At 36.7% G+C, this 20,080-nt stretch overlaps 1 protein-coding gene across 2 annotated transcripts; it reads left to right on the top strand.

Annotated features, from left to right (window-relative positions):
* Window positions 1-1,423: 1,423 nt before the first annotated feature.
* RB195_016587 (uncharacterized protein) lies at window positions 1,424-19,977 on the top strand (the record flags this gene model as incomplete). 2 transcript variants are annotated; one of them, XM_064183177.1, is made up of 12 exons in its annotated part: window positions 1,424-1,574; window positions 10,961-11,105; window positions 14,865-14,961; window positions 15,042-15,174; window positions 16,528-16,650; window positions 16,729-16,823; window positions 18,240-18,311; window positions 18,875-18,949; window positions 19,353-19,449; window positions 19,775-19,796; window positions 19,823-19,887; window positions 19,967-19,977. In XM_064183177.1, the coding sequence occupies 12 exons, from the start codon at window positions 1,424-1,426 to the stop codon at window positions 19,975-19,977; spliced, it is 1,086 nt and encodes a 361-aa protein (XP_064039057.1). The 2 variants fall into 2 exon arrangements, with proteins under 2 accessions (XP_064039057.1, XP_064039058.1); XM_064183176.1 differs by adding an exon at window positions 19,621-19,636 and having other exon boundaries at window positions 19,775-19,887.
* Between the last annotated feature and the right edge of the window lie 103 nt (window positions 19,978-20,080).

Genomic DNA, 20,080 nt, shown 5'->3' with positions numbered 1-20,080 from the left:
CTCCTTCCAGAGAGCGCTTGTAAATAAAGCGAAGAATCGATGTCGTTTGGAAATGAAGAGCGCGATCCTTGCATAGAAAATTGCTGTGTTCGAAATGTTAATTGAGAATGAACCAGGCGTTAAAAAATGTCCAATAATTCAACGATTTATACAACATTTGTGCAAATCGTGCACTAAAATCCGCATGGGGCCCTTTGATCAGCACAACCTCTGAAATTGGACCCCTAAACTGCCGAGCTCATTCAAATTCGCTTCTTCGAACGTTATAGTTTGGAGTCAATCTTAAAGAAGTGATAGTAATTGTGCTTAGAATTTTTTTTTGAATTCACTTCTTGTTTTTTTTTTTTGCTATTAAGCCTACGTATGCACAAATATTGTAGCAATATCCTGGCCATGAATGAAAAAAATGAATAGTAAAAATAATCTGAATAAACAGTAATAATTTATTTGAGTATTCTCACATTCGTTTGCACCTGAACCAGGCTACCGTAATGTGGTACAGGTGCCAAATTGCCGAAAACGCATCGCATTACAGAATTTCTCATTTGCACGCAATTATTTGTGGTGTAGATCACGAGAATTAATGTAAAAAAATATTGCATTTGAATTGACTTCAATCTTAGTGCTTCGGCACTCTACGGGTACATAATCATTCAATTCCAAAAAAAAATCTTCTTTTCCAAGATATCTTTTTATTAAACCACTTTAAATATTATTCAGTTCACAAATGAAAGAAAACTTCAATGAAAAGTTCATGTTTTATTTCTACTTGCTAGTCTCATTGAACAAGTCCTGAAAGATGCCGTTTGATGGATATTCGCAGTACTTTTTGGAAAACTGATCAATTTTCGAAGCAATTCGTTGAAAACAAAAGTATTCCAATATTTTTGTTTTTGCGCTTAAAAGAAGAAATGAGATGTTAGCATTGTGAATATCCGTAATATAAATTCTGTTGTTGAAGGGAATCATCCAGCCCTGACATAGTGCGGTCCCACAGCGATTCTCTTCACACTGTACTGTTCGTATTTTTCTATCTATGTGCTGGATATTCAGCTGCAACCTTAGCCGCTGCCAACCGAGCACTAACCGGTTCGGACCGGTCCGTTCCTGGTAACCGTGTGGTGAACTTGTTCAGGATCGCCTACTTCTTATCACTATCAGGCGCGAGATATCATTCGCTTCGCTTCAAATGTGTGGCGCAGGTGCGGTAGTGTTTGTCTCGAACCAGGAGCGTTTCCTCACGAATGTCCTTCTATAGGTTTATCCGCCTAAATATTATATTTTTCATCTTCCCGTCCCCGTTTCATTGCTGTCGATCTCGTTCGTTTCGTTCGATTCTCGAATTCATCGAATATCAACTCGAATCTGTGCTATGACATCCACCCACGTTATAGGTGTTGGCCTACTTCGAACATAATTAATCATGGATGATGATTGGGCACCGTTACTGAACAAGGATTGTATGCTGTTCTCACCGAATGGTATATCGCTCGAGGATGATTTCCATTTGACCAGCCTCGATTTCACCTCATGCGATAAGGTCATCAAATCCGAACCTCAGGAGGAAACTAGTGGTGAGTTTCGAGATTTCTCTTAATTAATCGCGCAACAACTAATTCTTCAGTTCATTTCTGGAATGTAGTTTTTGATTTCGATGTTCAGTTCAAAGAAGCATGTTATTCAATCTTTGACGTTTTCCCATGTGATTTGAACGGGAACTCTTAATGAGGTTGCAGAAATGTAAAAATAGCTATTACATGAACTTTTTAACGAAATGAGAATCCCTCATCCTCCTATGAGCATTCCTTTGGGTCACTTTTACTCTTTCATCCGTCATTTTCTCTTTTTTTTGCTGCAGGCATTTCACATTGTTGCCTCTATCAAGTTCTCGTTTGATTTTCTGGTAATCGGTTGTAATAGAAAAAAAAAACAAAGTCTTTTAACTATCCGTTCATCCGGCTTCCTGATGAGCGGTGAAACTCTGAAATACCTCGAAGCATAGGAATCTTTTGTTGCAAACCTCTTTTTTTGTTGCAAAAATTGAAATGCTCTGTCCGCGTATCGTTCAGAAGCGAATTTCGCTTATCACAAATACTGTAACGAAAACATGATTGGTTTTTAATGAGCATGGAAAATACAGATACATTTGCTGATAACATTTCATCCCTATAACGTCAAAAGAAATGCAAACTTTTTTTTTTAATTGTTGGCGATAGCCGCTAAGACTTGACATTTAACAACATTTTTTTCTATTGCTGCTATCTGATGAAATTCATCTTTTTCTGATCATAATCTCAGGAAAGTTGACCTTTGGAGATTTTCATATTATACATTTTAAAAAATAACCCGTAGAAAATCACAAAATTTGCAAGTGGGAACGAATGTTGGAGTGATTTCATTCTTACGACTTCTGGTCATACAGAGGAGCAATCACTTTTTTAAACAAATACGGTGAATTTAAGGAAGTTTTTTCTAGATCTCCATTAAAAAAGCGTTTATGTCATCAACACTTTTCAAAATGTTGACCTTCCAACCTTGCAAAACAAGGAAATTTTTGCTTTCCAGATCATTCCGTAGTTTTCGAAACCTCAGCAACTACTTACTCAGGTCTTTCTTACGATTAGAGAAGAAATTTATCGTTCCTTCGTATGGCTAGAATTCATATGAATCCCTACTTATATTTATCCCCTAAAATACCATTTTACACTAGGAAATAAAACGTAACGTAGTATATTGGTAGCTCCTCCATTACATATTTGTTCCGAAATGGTTATTGCTTTTTCGTTCCGATTCGAAAAGCATTAGCTGCTCCTGGCGACGAGATCCGCGCGGCATAGCAACTGTGGCTTCTCTGAACGACATTAAAGGTTCCTTGGAAACGTTTATAATTCATCCAACAAAATGTTTCTCACGTTACCCTTCACCGAATTCGTACATTTTGGTTTAGTTATACACGTACACAGTGCATAGGTTTTCCAGTTAGGACCCCTACAACTAAAGCAACTAACACTCTCCTATTGTTATTATTATTGTTGTTGTTTTCGGCTTCGTTCAACATTCCTTCTCATTCGAACATTAAAGAAAAACAACTCGCAATTATAGCTAAGAGTTAATGTACCAATAGTTGTTCTTTTCCTTCCATGAGTTTTCAGCTATTCTTAGAGGTCTTCATGTTAACAAAAATCGTGCAATTAAGTCAAATTTATCCGGAATAAAGTATAGATGGATATTTTTTGTGCTGTTTCAAGATAGATGTCCTATTAGGGTCCCATGTGAAGAAATTCCAATTCAGTTGATGCTTTTGCTTTTGAGCTTAACAGCACTGATACGATATGCCCTACATCATCACGGTGTTTTCCTGGCGGTTGTGCATGCATTCCAGAATGAAACAGCTCATGCAGGCAATTTTCAGTGCTAAATAATATAATATGAAAAAAGTAGGCGTCACGAGTCTCGGTCAGCTTATTTTGTTACGAAGTCCGTTGATCTTCCTATTACGTCACTTGTTCCGCAAATACACTAATCCCAACGGAACATGCGAAAAAAAGAACACACATTCGCTGGCAAAGTGCCAGCTGTTGTTGTACTTGTCGAAACACTGTCGGCGCATGATTTGGTCTGTATCTCTTCCGTATTCCGCTTAATTAGTTATTTCTAACTCATGCGTCTAGTAACTCATTACTGGAATTTTGTCTGGTGTTGGGTTTTTGGATGGAGATGGCGGTTTATTGGTTGTTTGATGTATTGTAAGGTGGGATTGTATTTCATTCATTTTTGCACTCAACACGGATAAATAGGGGATTAGTTATTTGCGTGTTATGGCATATCGCTTGCCGAACTTTCACGATCGATCGGTTTAGCCGAAAACGATTCGGGAGCGACATAGTGAACTGAGAATTTATCGCATGTGAGGGAGAGTTTATTAAAGCAACCAATTGAGCAGCAACTGGTGCAATTACCTATTCAGAATCCACGAAATAATTTATTGGATGCGTAAACATTTGATGGTGGTTTGATGAAGTAGTGTTGGAATATTGTCATTAAACGTTCCGGACCGACTCCTTGAATGTTGAGGGCACTTTCTTTCTTTCGGGGCATGGCTGTTCCCTAATTTTATTTCTCTGTAATTTATGATGAACATCACATAACTCTTTGAGAATAGTTCTTTGTTTATCCGTTGATTTTTGGGAAAAAAATTTCGTGTTTTTGTTTTGTGAGTCGGATATCATGGAACAAATCCAAGAATGTGATTCATCATATGATTTTCTGATTCTAAAGCGAACTTGGGGTGTTTGCAAGAATCTGCTAGTGTAAGTCTTCAGAAGATCAGGAATATTGCCGAAAAAAGTTGAAATAAGTCTCTAACGTTGTCCGTCGCACGCTTGAACCCCTACTAATGTCCTTTTGGATTATAATTAAGGATTTGGGAGCGGTTCTAGCTAGAATGGTGATCACTGAGTGATCGTTGTTCTAAGGTCGATTATTTCCGTTATTAATCACTTTCTCGACTGATCTTTATCAGATTTTTGCAGAATTTTTATAAAAGTCATGTCCGAAATTTGGAGAATCTGGATCAAAATCCCTTAAATCTTTTCGGGTGGATTGTGTTTGAGATGCCTATGCTGAAAATGCTTAGGATTATAAAGAAATATCCAGCTCATACTCTACAGTAAATAAAGGTACAGCCATAAATATATGTACATAATAATTATATATGAAGTAATAATGTATAATATTTATGGAAAAGGAATATATTGATGTAATTGAGACGGTCAGGAAGGAGCTAGTTGTTACTTCACATTGTTCCCTTCGGGCCACCCGTGTATTTGTTATCGCATTGGATCGGAGCAGTGAAAGTTTACTGCTTTGCCTATTTGTTCTATATCTATGTAGAGAGAGAAGTGAATGGATCCCTTCACTATTCATCCTTGTTTGCTGAACGATAACTTTTATTTGTGCATTGTGTCATATCAAATGGATATTACATCGAAAAGTCTCTCTCTCTATACCAGCACTCGTCAATTTTCATCACTACAGCCGAAAAGTATATGTTTACAGTCGCTGTTTTGGTATGATTACAGTCATCACTGTGCCGCTACACAATGATATTATTATTAGCATTGGGGAACTTTTCGAAACGTTTTCAAAAATTTGTGAATGATTCCATTGATCAGCATATACACTACATCAAGTATTAGTGAAAAGTTCTGGGATTATTGAAACATACATGTACACATCCTTGCTTCGAATAGCGTTCAAATATTCATTGTAGGTATAAATGCATTCATTCCCGGTGACCAACTTTGTCTTACATTATTTAGTGCATCGACACCTTTTCATGGTTTCAAGGAAGAGCAACAGAAATAAAATTTGCTCGAGGGATGATTGGTTCTTGAGGAATTAGCACAAAAAAAACGTTAAGGAAAAAAGAAGTAATTATTGCAAAAAAAAAGATGCAGGAAAAATCAAATTTACACAAAATATGTGAATCCTCTTGCACAGCCAGAAATTTCATTAATTTTTCCCTTCTGTCTAGTCTATATACTTCGAGTTGTCCGTTTCTAAGGAATAACCTCACTGGCGGAGTAGGAGAGCTAGGACTTTGCTCCAGTGATGGTCAGAATTCTCAGAATTGCAGCGAACTTTGCACAAATCATAACATTATCCTGATAGTTCCATTAACATGGTACATGTTTACATAATATTTACATAATTCCTGATAGTATTTCCAATTCTTTCATAGGATCTAAAAGGGAACGCTGGTGTTATACATAGAATAGTAATGGAAATACTGAGTTTATGAGTTGTAGAGGGTGGAGTTGACAGCAGTCTGATGAGTATTGAATTTGTTATCTTTTTTTTTTCCTCAAGGAGCCCCAATTAGTGCCAAACTGAGCAATTAACGACCGAATGGTGGCATTTACTGTTGCACCTTATCTGAGGTTTTTTTTGTTCTAAAGTAGCAAATAATCGAACTAACAGAAATCAGTTGCGGTGCCAGAGCTTTTATGGGATTTGAAAAAGTTTTAGTAGCTACTTGTTCAGTACTTAGTTATTAGTTGATTACTTTTCTGTGACTTTTGTATCTTGGACGCAAAAAGTAACTCTCTGTAACTATTTGAGGCTACACAAGAACATTCTTATTTTTTTTTCTATTGTATAAAAATTTGAAGCTGGACAGTTAGGTAGCTAGCATATTTGGCCTTATTATCAATATTGTAAAGGATCATAATTTTAGAACGTTTTAAGATTTAATTAGTCATAAGTGTCGGAGAAAATTTTATGGTTGAATTAAAATTCAATTAGTTCGGGTTTCATGGTTTTATGGTTTATAGTAATTTTATGGTTTGCAATAATTTTTGGCGAACCAGAGGAAGTTGTGAAAAAGATTTCTCACAAAAGTGGGGCACGGAGAATCTTTTACGGTGCACCAACGGTCTAATTCTCAAAAAAAAAAAATTAGGATTATGGATGATTTGAGACTAATTTATAGTACTATTCGCTATTTTACGTTGCATTCGCTGTTTACTGATAAGAAACAGATGAAATTGTGATTTATGTACAGTCACAACACGACTACAGTAGCCAATATAGTATCAAACGATTTATTCGCTTATATCACCATGTAATGAATGAATGATTTGTCGTAATGAGAAGAGATCAACGGAATTGTGAAGAGAAGGAAAGAAAGAAAAGTTTCACGAAGTGATAACGAGCGTTGCATGCTGCCGATGCTGATAGCGGTGTCGTACCAACTCCGGCTTCATTCACTGCTTTCAATCACTTCACGAATTTCCCCCGATCATCCGTCTTACACGGATGTTTGGTGTTACCCCGTTGGGATGTTCTCCAGAAATATCGTTAACGATCTCACGATCAATGCAGCAAAAAGGTTTGTTGTCTATAAATCATGTTTATATTATATATTCTACGCCTAGATTCATTCTTCACATATGGAAATACCCTCCAAGGCTTAACACTGTCTCTTTTATTGTTTGATTGATATTTCCGCCTACGCATTTAAATATCCACCACATTAGTTGTTCAATCACATTCTCATGTGCAAAACTGCTCATTTTAGTCTCTTGCCGATTTTCTGTAATTGAATACCGGTTTCAACTCATACGTTACCTCGTGAATGTTGTAATCATCAAAGATCTGCTATGTACAAAATTTTTCGAGTGGCACCACCTATAAAGAATTCAGAAAAATGATTCCATTGAAAGCGATTTACTGTAAGGACCAGATGAGGTCACAGATTGACGCTTTGAAGAATGGACCTTTCATACCTTCATATACGAAAAAATCCAATATTTTTCGGTTTTTTTTTTCTTTGGTTTTCGGGTGGCTGTTGTCTCAATTCGACACCCTTTTAGCACGTCGGACGTACTCAATTTTTTTTTTGAAAGGTGGATGTACTGCTCCAAATCCGCATCCATATGGGAGATTTTTGATATAAAAAACTCCTGAATTTTCCTAGGAACGAATTATTGAAGTGTTTGTAGACTCGGCTGACTGGGATCTTTGATAATTTGATCGTGAATCATTATCACTATCGGTTTCCAACAGTTTTGGGATGGAAATCTTTCCAAAGGCGTTGTCTTGTATAATTTGAAACGAAATGTTCGTATCATTTAGTATTGAAACAGATTAAACCCTACCAGACAACATTTAATATTAATAAATTTTTCATATGAGAGCTTAACATATGCGTAGTGAACGCAAATGGAACAACTTGTCAACTCCAGCAAACTAGTATACGAGAAAATTAAACGGGAATTCATCCATAACGTCAACAAATCATTCTAAGCGGTAGCCTGCTTTGATCTCTAGCCTCTAGTGTTAAAGGGCCAGTTTTTCAGTTGATAATCCTAGGCATTTGAAACGCTGACACTTTTTCAGGATATTTTTGACAATAGCAAGTTGTCGATCCTCCTCGTTCACGCTCGGAATAGCGCGTGTGGAGAAAATTGTATTAGTTATTTCGAGCCGCTAAATGGTTCCATAGTTGGTTCACACATTCTACGCTGTCCCTATTACGGGTAGTAATTTCTGGATGTGCTCAGCGAATAACAACTTCTACAATTCCAGAATCCAAGCGCCGAATTCCATTTTTGAAGCATTTGCAAGTTGTTATCCTTTGTTTAAGTTTTATCTCTAGTTATTAAACAACGAACCTCTTCTGTTATTAGTTGTAAAGTCCCGTGAAATGTAGTGAGGTTACCACTTATTCACGGATTGGGATTTGAATGTTAGTGGATTGCCCTTTCATTCTATCCACGTTTTGCTTTTGGATTATCGGCTTAATATGGAATGTTTCCCGCTTTTTCCATACCTATGCTTCGTATTTGATGGGCAGTAATTGTTGCACGAATGTGCTTGTATTGCTCATTGTCGATGTGCTTGCTTAGCTGCTGCACTGGAATGTGATCCTACCCGTTTGATCTTTCTCGGACGCAATCCGTACACGCTACCTTCCGATTATAATCCAATTCTAGTCGTTGATTTATCGAAAAACATCCATACTTTTTGTTTTTCTTTGAAAAATGTACTTTTTTTTTTATCAGAGATTTTTGACAAATGTTCTCTAGTTTTCTTTGCGGGATGCCTCTCATGCGGTCATCTAATAGGCGAGAAGGATGTACTGTAGTCGTCGGATCTAAGATTCGTCTAAACGATAGGCGCGCGCTGTGGTGGACATTGTTGATGATGATATTTTCGAACGAAGCGAAGGAGTCCTAGGACGTTGATTTTGATTTTGCTGACGTTCGTTGGTCCCTCGTTATGGTGGGAACGGTGAACGTTTTTCGATTGTTTCTGATCAAATCCCATAGTTGGGGATGAGGGGGAGGAGGAACGGATGAACAGCTTATAGTATCATGTAATTTATGAAAATTAGAAGTTCCTGTGCAGCTGCTGATTGCGTGTGCTTCATGTTTTTGCAGCAATGAACTCGATCATATACGATGTGTCGATGTCATTTCCTTTCGTTAGCCAATATTAAATTCTGAGCAATTAATATGTTGCAAAACGGTTAATTAGAGGTGAATATGAGATGTGTCATGTGTTTTGCAACAAATTTTGTAGTTTGGTCTGAAATGCAAGAGATTATTTAAGAAAGAAGCAGAAGTTCTGGGGAAAAAACGTGTAGACTACTTTCATGAATCGACATCAGCTATGAATCCGCTCGGACAATGTTATGAAAAGACTTTATACGATCGAAAAAAAAACTCTGTTTTACATTTCACCAAATTATTAACAATTGTTATAATTCACGCACCCACGCTAGGTTTTATTTTTCGGTGATGTTTTTATACGAAATGTGTTTCGAAATTTTGTATGAACATCGGGGACATTGACATCCAGCTTCTGTTCCCGTCATGTTTGGTTTGGATAACGTACTGGATTTCGAGTTTTTTGACACAATTGAAGCAACGCTTTCTTCTTCAAATGAAGGTAAAGTTATTCGAATATCAAATTCCCCCTACAATACTTCTAATCACACGTGCTCAAAATATGTTGGTCGGCTCCAGTCATTTAAAGGGTTGAGCTATGAGCTGATTATACCGCGTTTATCCTCGAATTAATGGATACCGATAAATGATCGAACTGATTTTTTCACTCGAGTATGAATCGCCCTCAATTTCCTAATTTCTTTGATTTTTTAAACATTTTTCTTGTTTTCAGATTTGTATTTGATGCTTAAAGGAAGTTTTTTTTTTCAATCATAGTCTTACCTTCTTCGACCCCCTTATTGAAAACAACAAGTAATAAAAAGAAAAAATGCATTTGAAGTGATTTGAATTTTTTTAAGTTAAGTTTGTCCAGAGTATAATAATAGCATAGTATTTTTTGGATTTGTAAATCCCTTCATTATTTAGAAGCAGAATATTGAAATATATCTGTTTTCTATTTCAATTACTTCCTTAATAACTCTAACTGTGCTCTTATTGACGTTACCAATCAATTTATTGAATTAATTCCGCTTTTTTTATTATATAAGATAGATATCCCTTAATTATCAGCTATTTTTCCCAGTGTTTCAAGAACTTCCCTAAATGAGACAGGCAGAATCCGTGCGATTTCCCGCTTAAATTCATGAGATCATATTTTCTATTATGTAAGAGCAGTAAAACTTTGTGGAATTGAGCTTATCCAATCCGAAAGCACATTTTTCCATAGGTGAAAGTGTCCGCTGAGGTCGGTCGCGTTATCCACGTCGTGTTAGATAAACATGGCGCTTCCTTGTTGAGTGACTGATATTTATCTCAGAGGAGTAGACTTCCTAAATAAATTCAAAAGTGCTGAGCACCATTCGGAGGGGGGTGGGACCAAAGCATTGAAAAGAGGTGTAGTGTTTGTGAGTTGTGAGTTGAGCCAACAGTTGATTTGGAATTACTTCTGAATTGAAGAGATAAGATGCGAATGAATCACGTCTAATCAACAACGTTGAAAAAATCCTACAAAATTTCACTTTCATTTCTATTTACCGACCTGTTCTGTACTTAGTTACTTTGGTTGCTTAGAAGGAGGATCCTAAACAAAATTTACCTCTTCCTAAGCATTACTGCTTGGGAAGTCGATGTGCACTACAGAGCTTGGCTTGGTATTAGTTGACTAGAACATTTTTTTTCCCAACGAACCATTCCTCAAAGAGCAACAGTAACCACTCATGGTTACTGTAACTGAAGAGCTTCTAAGGATCATTTTTGTTTACGAAACATGACCGGAAGCTTATTGACGACGGATCTTGACGATTTATTATCGTCATCGATATCATATAGTTTCATTTGTTATTCCTCGTTAAAGGAAAGGAAAGCTCCGCATTTAATTGTGTAATCCTGCATTTTTTTCTCTCAATGAGCGCAGCTGCATGGCATGCGCCCGTTGTACGACCTTATTCAACACTCTTATAGTACTGCTTCTTCGTATTTTTTTCTGATGTTTTTTTTCCTTACAGACTACCACGGCTCTTCTTCTGGAAGCCCTTCTTCCTCGCTGTCGAGTCCCGATATGAAAGACAATCTTGGCGTCGATTTGTCCTTCTGCATACCTTTCGGTAGCAACATTCATCCGTTCTTGAACAGTCCTACGAGCAGCAGCGGGTAGGTCGAGTTATCCGCAATATGATCGGCAACTTTATACTGAGTTGACCTTAATTCCCCTAATGAAAGCACTTAAAATCAAATTTTCGATAACGGCCATAAATCTGTTCGTAGTTTTCTGTTTGTACCTCTTGTTATGTCATTCGTTTTTGAGTATTTTTGAGTTTTCTTCTTTTGACTGAAGAGGCTCCACCCTTAAGATACGTATTGATGTTCCGCACGAACTTTTTTGTAATGTGATTCGTATTTGTTTTTGAGACGTTCTTGATTTCTCATATAGGGCGTATGACTAGCCCTAAAATAAATAAAATGAAAAATAATTAATACGTCTTCCCTTAGGGGGATTGAACGTCCGGAGAACATCTCTTTTTATCCCTTCTCGCGAAGGTCGGGTGCGCTTGAAACAGCGCGCTGCGATGTTGGGATCGAGGTGGGACCATCGCAGACCGCAGCGACGAGCGGAGACCAAGTAATTTTGACCCGACTAAACTGAAAATGGATGCAGACTAACCGACCAGATGAGACCTATCCCATCCCTCACTATAACTACAGTCCCTCCCCCCTAGAAACTCCTGCAATTGTGCAAATGTGGAAAGTCATTAAGCCCCATCCTGTACCTACATGTTTTTTTTTTTGCATGACGACAATTTCATAGTTCATTCTGATGATCCTTATCCATATCGGAATACCAAATCCTGACTGTCCTTGCATTTTAGGTGTAGGCACGCAGGAACCTATCAAAGAAAGAGAATAATCCTACCAATTATTTCACTAACTACTCTCCACAATCGTGATTGAATTTTAATTTTTTTCTTTTTTTTCACCATGCCCACTTTTTGCTCCCACGTCTTAAAATAGCAGCTCCCTACAATCGAATGCATAAATATTCCCCGTCGCATATTTTCCTCTAAGGAAATGTGTATTTTTTTTTGTAAATATTTTGGTCATAATTTCATTATTGAAAGCTGCTTTTCCGACCAAATTGAACACTTATAAGCTTTGGGAAGACAGCTTTTTTGCTTCTAGTGAAGAAAAGGTATAAAAAAGAATAAAAGTATAAAAATAAAAAATAAATAAAAATAAAAGCAGAAAATATACATATGAGAAATGTTTTTAATTGAATATTGAAAACTGGACGAAACGATACAGCTAGTTTATTGCGCACCGCTAGAGATCCTTTTAAAAATTTTAAAAACTGAAGTTTCGCTGGAAAAATCATGCTTCTTAACTTTACTTTTTTTACTGCTACTCACCTTTTTTATATCCATATAGTACTACTGCTGTCCTGAGCACCTCCAAATAGTATGACCCAACTTGCTTGCGGCTAAGTAACCCTCATTTGTTTAATCTGACGTCTAAACCAACACCGTATGCCGCATTCCACGATCCAGGGCAGTAATCTAATCAAGCTACCAGGATATATGAATAAGTATGAGTTTTTTTTCATCCTTCTAATCAGCAAACATATCAGTTTATTTCTCGATATTTCTTCAAACAGTGTTTTATTTGATTGAAATGATTACGTCTATTCGTTGTACTTTATTTGGTCACAGTTATAGGTACCGGTACCTGTGTTGTTCCAACAAACCATAAACCTTACCAGTAGTGGTACCAATCCCTTCATTGACAGATCCACATCCACTAGTCTGTCCCACCACATCTCCATCCTCATGGACCCTCACCTCAGTCATTGTCCACCAAAAAATGGGGCATAAATAAATAAATAAATATGATCGATTTTGGTACGCGATACGGTCTTACGGAACAACATATTTAAAAGAGGATTTACGTAGGCCACATTTTTTTTTTTTTTTTTTGTAGAAAGAGACGTGAGTTCTTCTTTCTCGGTCTTCATTGTTTCTGATTCATGTCACGTGCATGAATTTCCGGAGAAATCACTCGGATACATGTCCCTTCTAATTCTATTTTATCACTATTGCAAATACATGCCGGCTATAAAATTTTTATGGAAAATTCGAACTATTAGCTCGATGAATCGTAACGAATCATATCTTCCCACCGTCTTCAGTACGGATTCTATATGCACGCTATTGTCTACGATTTTTATTCATGATTTGGTTGCTTTGTATCGATTTGATGGAAGCATACTCACTGTTGGCCTGGATTTGTTGACCGAAAACGGCGAGATTGTCATGATCGCTGGATAATCGCAGTTTCAATGCTGCATATGTTCAAACATTAAGCCAATGACTCCGCAGAACCTCTTGCTATCGGCGGCGGCGAAAATAACTGATTTCTATGAAATTTGTTGAATTCTAAGAAAAGGTGCCGAGATTATGATGATTTATTGTAGCGTGGAAGGTTATTTGTTTGTTTCTTTTGTCTTGTTTTATGATAACGCGTTATTTTCGGAATAGAAACTCGAATCCACCCGCTGCTACTGCATCTATGTATCCCGGATAATTGATGCAGCAATTAGTAATAATCGCAAAAGCTTTGTTCTCGTTTTTTTTTTTTTTGAAGGGGTCGTCGAAAATTAAATCAAAGCGAATGTGGGAACGGTGGTGTTGAACAGCAGACCACGCCTACAAATTATAACATTATCCATTCCACATATCATGCACCGTTTGTTGAATAACCCTTTTGACTTATCTTAAAATTTTCGATATTTATTTCATTTCGAAAGTAAAAGTTGCCGGTTTTTCAACAAGAGCTAACTTTCCAAAGTTAGATAAGCGTCCGAATTTCTTTCTGAGCTGATGTATTCTTCGCAAAGTAACTTTTTTATATGAAAATAGCTCGGTGATGGTTCTCCGTTGCGAACATGCACTTTGAAAACATGTGCTTACTGTACTGGAAATCTCACATATACATCCGAAAATTTGCTTCTGATTGAGAAATTAACTGTAGGATTAAGTAACGTTTGACGTTTCTTTTAGGTTTAGATATTACATGTATATTCATACATTACAGGCCACTCTTAATCCACACTTCATTGGAGCATAGGTGACACTGTGGGCGGTACGGTACTGTCTCATTCGCGAGTAATTTCCATGATTTCTGTGGATAACAGAGTCATTTCCCCCCTTTTATGGAGGGAAGGAGAAACAACGACTAGCATCGTTGCTCATTTTCGAGAATTGTTCATAACTACTATTACAGAACTTTTCTGAGTCTATGAATTACTCACACTTTATTTTTTAATAATTTTCGCTATGCATCTCTGCGCTATGTCCACCTTTATCTCAACTTACTTCTCAGTAATCTTTGCCTAAAACACTGTCCGAACATTGTACTGTTTGAATAAACGAGTTGAGGTAGAGAGATATGAGAACAAAAACAATCAACTTTTGAAATAAAAGAGTTATTTTATATGAACTGAAACACATAATAAAAGTTCGAGTGTTTAATTTTACTTCCAGATATTATGAGAAAAATAAGGCAGCTTAATTCTTCTTATTGCTCCATAAAATCGCTAAATAATATTGTTTCTCTTCATCTCTAATTTATTATTGTTTCGTTACAGCTAGAAAATCATTAGTCGCTACATATTTTTCGACTGAAAAATTTGACAAATTTCTCCAATAAATCTCACGATGAATGTGGAAGCGACGTTCCTAGCAACATGAAACTTTTCCTGCCATGTTTAAGCATCTGCGCAGAGTAAACGGTCGCCCGTTTATAGTCCATCCTTTTCGTTTCTCTTCAATAGTTTCAACTTAACTGTTTCATTTTATTGGTATGTAAATGAATTTTAAGCTAAAAAATAAGATAAACTCTATAATATTTTTTTTCTAGTAGCCCATTTGGGTCAATGTTCCCAGGCGGGACCATCACTCAACAGAACAGCCCTCTTCCACCAGTTAGCCACTTTTCACACCAAATTCCACACCAGGTTCATTTATCCGTTTTTTTTCTGGCATACTTCTTTTTTCGTTTCTATTCCGATCTCCAGTGAATCGATCAGTCTTTCAGCAGAGTCCGAATCATCAACAGCATGGTGCACATCAGCATCAGATGCTAACGTCACCATCGATTCATCAAACACATTCGGCGCTATCCTCCTTTAATGGAGCCAGCAATCAGGAAACTATCACATTCTTCGACAGTAAGTCGTACGATTTTACTGTAATCGATAGATCACACTATCATTTGGTTAATAATGCTCTCGACGAAGTTTCAGTTTCGTAGTCAGAACCCTTTTAAAAATATCTGGGATTCATCTAGGATCACCGCAAGGTATTGGGACTTGCTGGGACTTTGAGTTAAACTTCAGTTAGATTGCCTTTCTTTTTTTCTTTTCCTTTTTTAAGAAAAGAAGATTTTTGCACAGTCAAAATTGTATAGAAGGCGCAAGACGAATGGATTGATCCTCGACCTTTAGTTGACCTCTAGGCTGATAGCTGTTGTATATATGAGGAGTTTTAATGAATAAATTCTGTGAAATGAAATTAAAATGATTTTAGCTGAGTTTAGAACTAAAGATTCAATAATTGGGAAGAAATGCTGAATCACTGTGGAAACAATGATGTAATTTCTTTGCAAAAATCTATTCTATAGCTACCATTATACCGGGTAATAAAAAATACTGACAATTCAAAGACGTTTGAAGAAGAGAATTCTTCGAACATTGTTAGATTTGAGGTCTCCGAGTAAACCTCTTCTCTGGAATTTCATTGCAGAACGTGGATTCTGTTTGAGGCGGTCACGTAAACGCCAATATCGAACTTTGGGTTTGACCAGCTGCTTCGAGCATCCATCCATTGTTTCGGATGCATCCCTCCCTACAACCACCATAGTTGTTATTAAATGCGCTTACATGTACGTATTCCATGGATTTTACTCGCTCTCCCTCTCTATCCGTTTTCATCTGTTCTCACTTTTTTCATGCGCTAGTAACTCGCTATTTTAAATTACAATAAAGTGCAGTTATCCAAGTGCAGCTATGATTCTCACGTTTATTTTCCCACTACAAAATTTTAAATGAACTTCTTTTCGCTGTTTTGTAGCCTGTGGAATTAAAGCGAAACTCCATAAAATGATACCTGAGAGCCCTTCATCATTGCAATAATGCTGTTCTATTCCTACCAACCAGTTTTCTTACATTTTTTTTTTAATCTTCGAAGAGAAATAAATCAGTTTTGAATTACCATACTCGACCTCTCGATGTCTACAGTTTGATTTACTCGAAAAATCCAACATTAGTTTAGGAAAATAATTTTAAAAAGATAGAAACAAGTTTACAGATTTTTGAGCATTCCACGGGGATAAACGAGATTGAGTGTGCCTCGTTTCCATATGTTGAGTATTCCTCAAGTTCACCTGTTGAGCAATTGATTAGAAAATTTTTCTTTTTGCTGTTGTAAGTGTGAAATCGCTTTGTATCCACGATATTCCCGATTCTGACGTGTTTCTTTTCGAAAAGTAGACGTCATGTCTTCAAATGAGAATTTCTTTTAAGCAATCGACGATCGTACCCCATCGCCGCCCACGTCCGATCGTAGCTCTCCCGCTAATGGGTTGTTGGTGGGAAATGCGATCTACGACGGGTGTAACGGTTCGAACACATTTTCCAGTCATGGTGGTAAGTGAAAGAATATAGTGGAAAAATCCTGGAAATATTGTATGTAATAGCTTCGATCAATAATGCATCCCGTTACAGGTATGGTGAATGGTCTGACTGTGGCTCAACAGCAGTTGAAGTCGCGAAGCAAAATGCACGAGATGGCTGTGCGTCAGCGGCTCATCACTGATCAGGTCCTTTTTTTTGAAAAATTATTTTATAATAAACTTTTATGAGAAAAAAAACTATAAATTTCATGAGGGCTAGAACATACTGGAATTAAATGGAAGTGGAATATAGTGTAGTAAGACTCGAGGGATTTTTAGAGTTACGATCAATTATGCTAAATTATTAAGGGGATCTTCGATCACAAAGTTACGTCTAACAAAACGGCACTTGATCCTCTTTTCTAAGTGATAAACCTAAAGATTTTTTTAATGAAAGATGAGGATTTTTCTTTAGTTTTTTTCTTCTCGTTCATACGTTTTTCGTAGTCTGGATACCTGCTAAATTATCGATTTTGCCGTAACTGCATCATTTTGAAAAGTACAGAAATGACATGAAAAAGTTTAATACTTTGTCAATGTTTTGAATGTTTGCTGAATTTCATCGACATAGTTTTGAATAGTCGGGCAGTGGGGACCTATGTATATGTATACCAATCATACCAAAAAACGAGAAAAATGTTCCTCCTTGGATTTTTGAGTTTTCGGCATTTTTACTTCCTTCCTTTTTCCTTTTATTTCTTCTTTCCTTTTTCCCCTTTTTTCCCTGCTTCATTTCTTTCTTTTCTTGAATTTTTTTAGTAGTCTCCGTTAATTCCTTCTATTGATGCATTTTCCATCGCACCACATACATATTTCCCACAGCATCTGTGGACGTTAGAAATACAGTGTGCGTAGGTGTGCGTTCGTGCGATTGTGTATGAAAATGTTTTAGAGTGTGGACAAAATTCCAGCTGAATTAATCCACTTCTTATCAATATCCTAGCTCCATACATATAAACGTCCATATTTCAGTAACTCGCCTACAGGTTGGCGGCACAGCAAATTGGCTACAGATTTTTTATTTCTTTCTGCTATCCTTTATTTCCCAATTTGTACCTTTTCCAATAACCTAACAACTGAATGTTAGAAAAATTAATGTTTAATTCTTCCCTGCAATGCGATGCGTTTATTTTTTACCCCTATTGTTACCACCTGTATATGGTGAAATTCATTTCCATATTTTGAGGGAAAAAAATGTTGAAGTATTGAACTGAATGTAGTTTATTCTCTCATGTATCCAAGGGATTTTCTTTTGCCACGTGTCGGTTACTGTGGAAACGTCAAAATGTTGAAGAAACTCAATTGTTTCGTGTTTTTGTTGTTGTTAGGGTTTTTAGCAAAAGAAAAACCAGTTGTTCTTTTAATTGTTGAAAAAGATGAGTTTCTATCACTATGACTTTTTAAATAAAGTCAGCTTCATTTTATTGATTCATTTTTATCTATTAAATTAGATTTGCTATTAAAATTGGGAAAATTATAATGTTCCTGTAATTCAGCTCTTTTTCATTATGGAAATGAGTGTCGATGTGATGTTGTGGAGGTAATAAATGGTTTTTTTTTCAGGATCCTCGTAGCCAGGGTATGGTGCAGCTATCGGCCGAAGAAAAAAGAACACTCGTTCAGGAAGGATATCCGGTTTGTACTCTTACAAGAAAATTCCAGTGAATTCATCGTATCATTGGGCCCACTCCATCTAGTTTTTATTTCATTCTAGAATCATTTTACTCGAAAGCGTTTTCTTGAAAGAATCCATCCTAAAGATTACTGTATGCAAAAACGGAATATTTCCTGTTCCTTGTTATATCGGGAGATTTCAAAAGAATTTTCTGTTTCAAAGCGAAGCATTTCTGGTCATTAATACCTCTGAGTGACTGCTTCTGTGAGGTTTATAGCATGAGCACAGTTATGCTACAAAAACATCAAGCGGAAAAAGAAAACTGTATTTTATACTATAACAGTCTGAGAGAAGAGAACTTACTTCCTCATTTTCATTATTCTGGATTCCCTCCTCAATTCCTTTTTCCAACGCTTCTTTATCAAAAAGGCAGTATTTAAAAAAAAAAAGTTTATGGGTCTATCTCAAGTATTTTTATACTTTTGTGAGTGTTACTTGAAAAAAGAAGCAAACAACACAAAGAAAGAGAAAATATCATTCACTGGAAATATCAACTTTACTTTAAGGATTTTTTTTTTTGAAGGTACCCACGCGACTTCCGCTTTCCAAAGCTGAAGAGGAATCGCTGAAGATAGTTAGACGAAAGATCAAGAATAAGGTGAGTTTTTGCGATTTCTCATTGTGGACAAACTCTTTTCATAACCTCTTCTTTTTCCTTCACTTTATAGCCTACAATTCAACTTTTTTCAAAAGTTGGAGTTGAAAATTTCCATTGAAGGTGCCTTTCTTTTTATGCTAACCGTTTCACTTCTCATTTTTTTTTCAAAAATGAAATTCAAGAACTCATTTTTCGATCAAATTTCTAGAAACCTCGTTCCCTTCTCATCAGTGAGTACAAACTGTTCCCTAACGCTCATACCAGTCGATAATCGAAATTTTTTATGCGGAAAACCTGGCTGTTGTTGATCGTGGCTCGCATTCATCGAGCTTTCCACTTCAATACGATGGCTGAAGCGCGAACGAGTGTACATTTATTCCATGTAACAGTTCCTTGTTTGCAGTTGTCTGCCCAGGAATCACGCCGTAAACGTAAAGAGTACATGGACACTCTTGAATCTCGTTGTCAAGCCTACTTCAACGAGAACACACAGCTTAGAAGTGAGTCAGTTTTCGTTCACCGCTATTTTCTGAGAACAATTAAAATTCTTGGATTTGATCCGTGAACTAATTTTTATTGCGTTCCTCACGCGTCCTATCTAAATGTCGAAGCTGCCTTTTAACCTGTTTTCCGAATTAAAGCGTCTCTACCGTTCCAGTAACAATTTGAAGAAGTAAATGGTAGTAGGTCAGGCATTAGATAGTTCCCTTACGTTTCTTTACTACGATGTTGGTTAATTGCTGTTTCATAGGTATTTTATGCTATAAAATAGCTATTAAAGATGGTATTACTTTAATTTTCTAAATTTTATTTTATACATTTCAGATCGCGTGAGACAGCTAGAAATGTCCAACCAAAAGCTGCTAATGCAAGTGAAGAAATTTCAGGATATGATGGGTACAAATCCTTCTCATTCCGACATCAATACCAATCATTAGGTAACTATGAAGGAAATAATTTCTGATGAAAATCCGACACTTCACCGTCATTGCTCAGTTTTCATCGCGGAATTTTCAGCGACGACATGATCACACCTTCGTATTTCACCATTTCAATTCTACAAAATCTTCCACGAAAGACGGCTGAACGTACAGTCGGTCTGGTGTTGTCGTGCGCTCCGGCGAGTTGTAC

Source organism: Necator americanus, chromosome II, assembly GCF_031761385.1.
Source record: "Necator americanus strain Aroian chromosome II, whole genome shotgun sequence".
In the NCBI taxonomy this organism is placed as follows: domain Eukaryota; kingdom Metazoa; phylum Nematoda; class Chromadorea; order Rhabditida; family Ancylostomatidae; genus Necator; species Necator americanus.
This window is presented reverse-complemented; position numbering and strand designations above follow the sequence as displayed.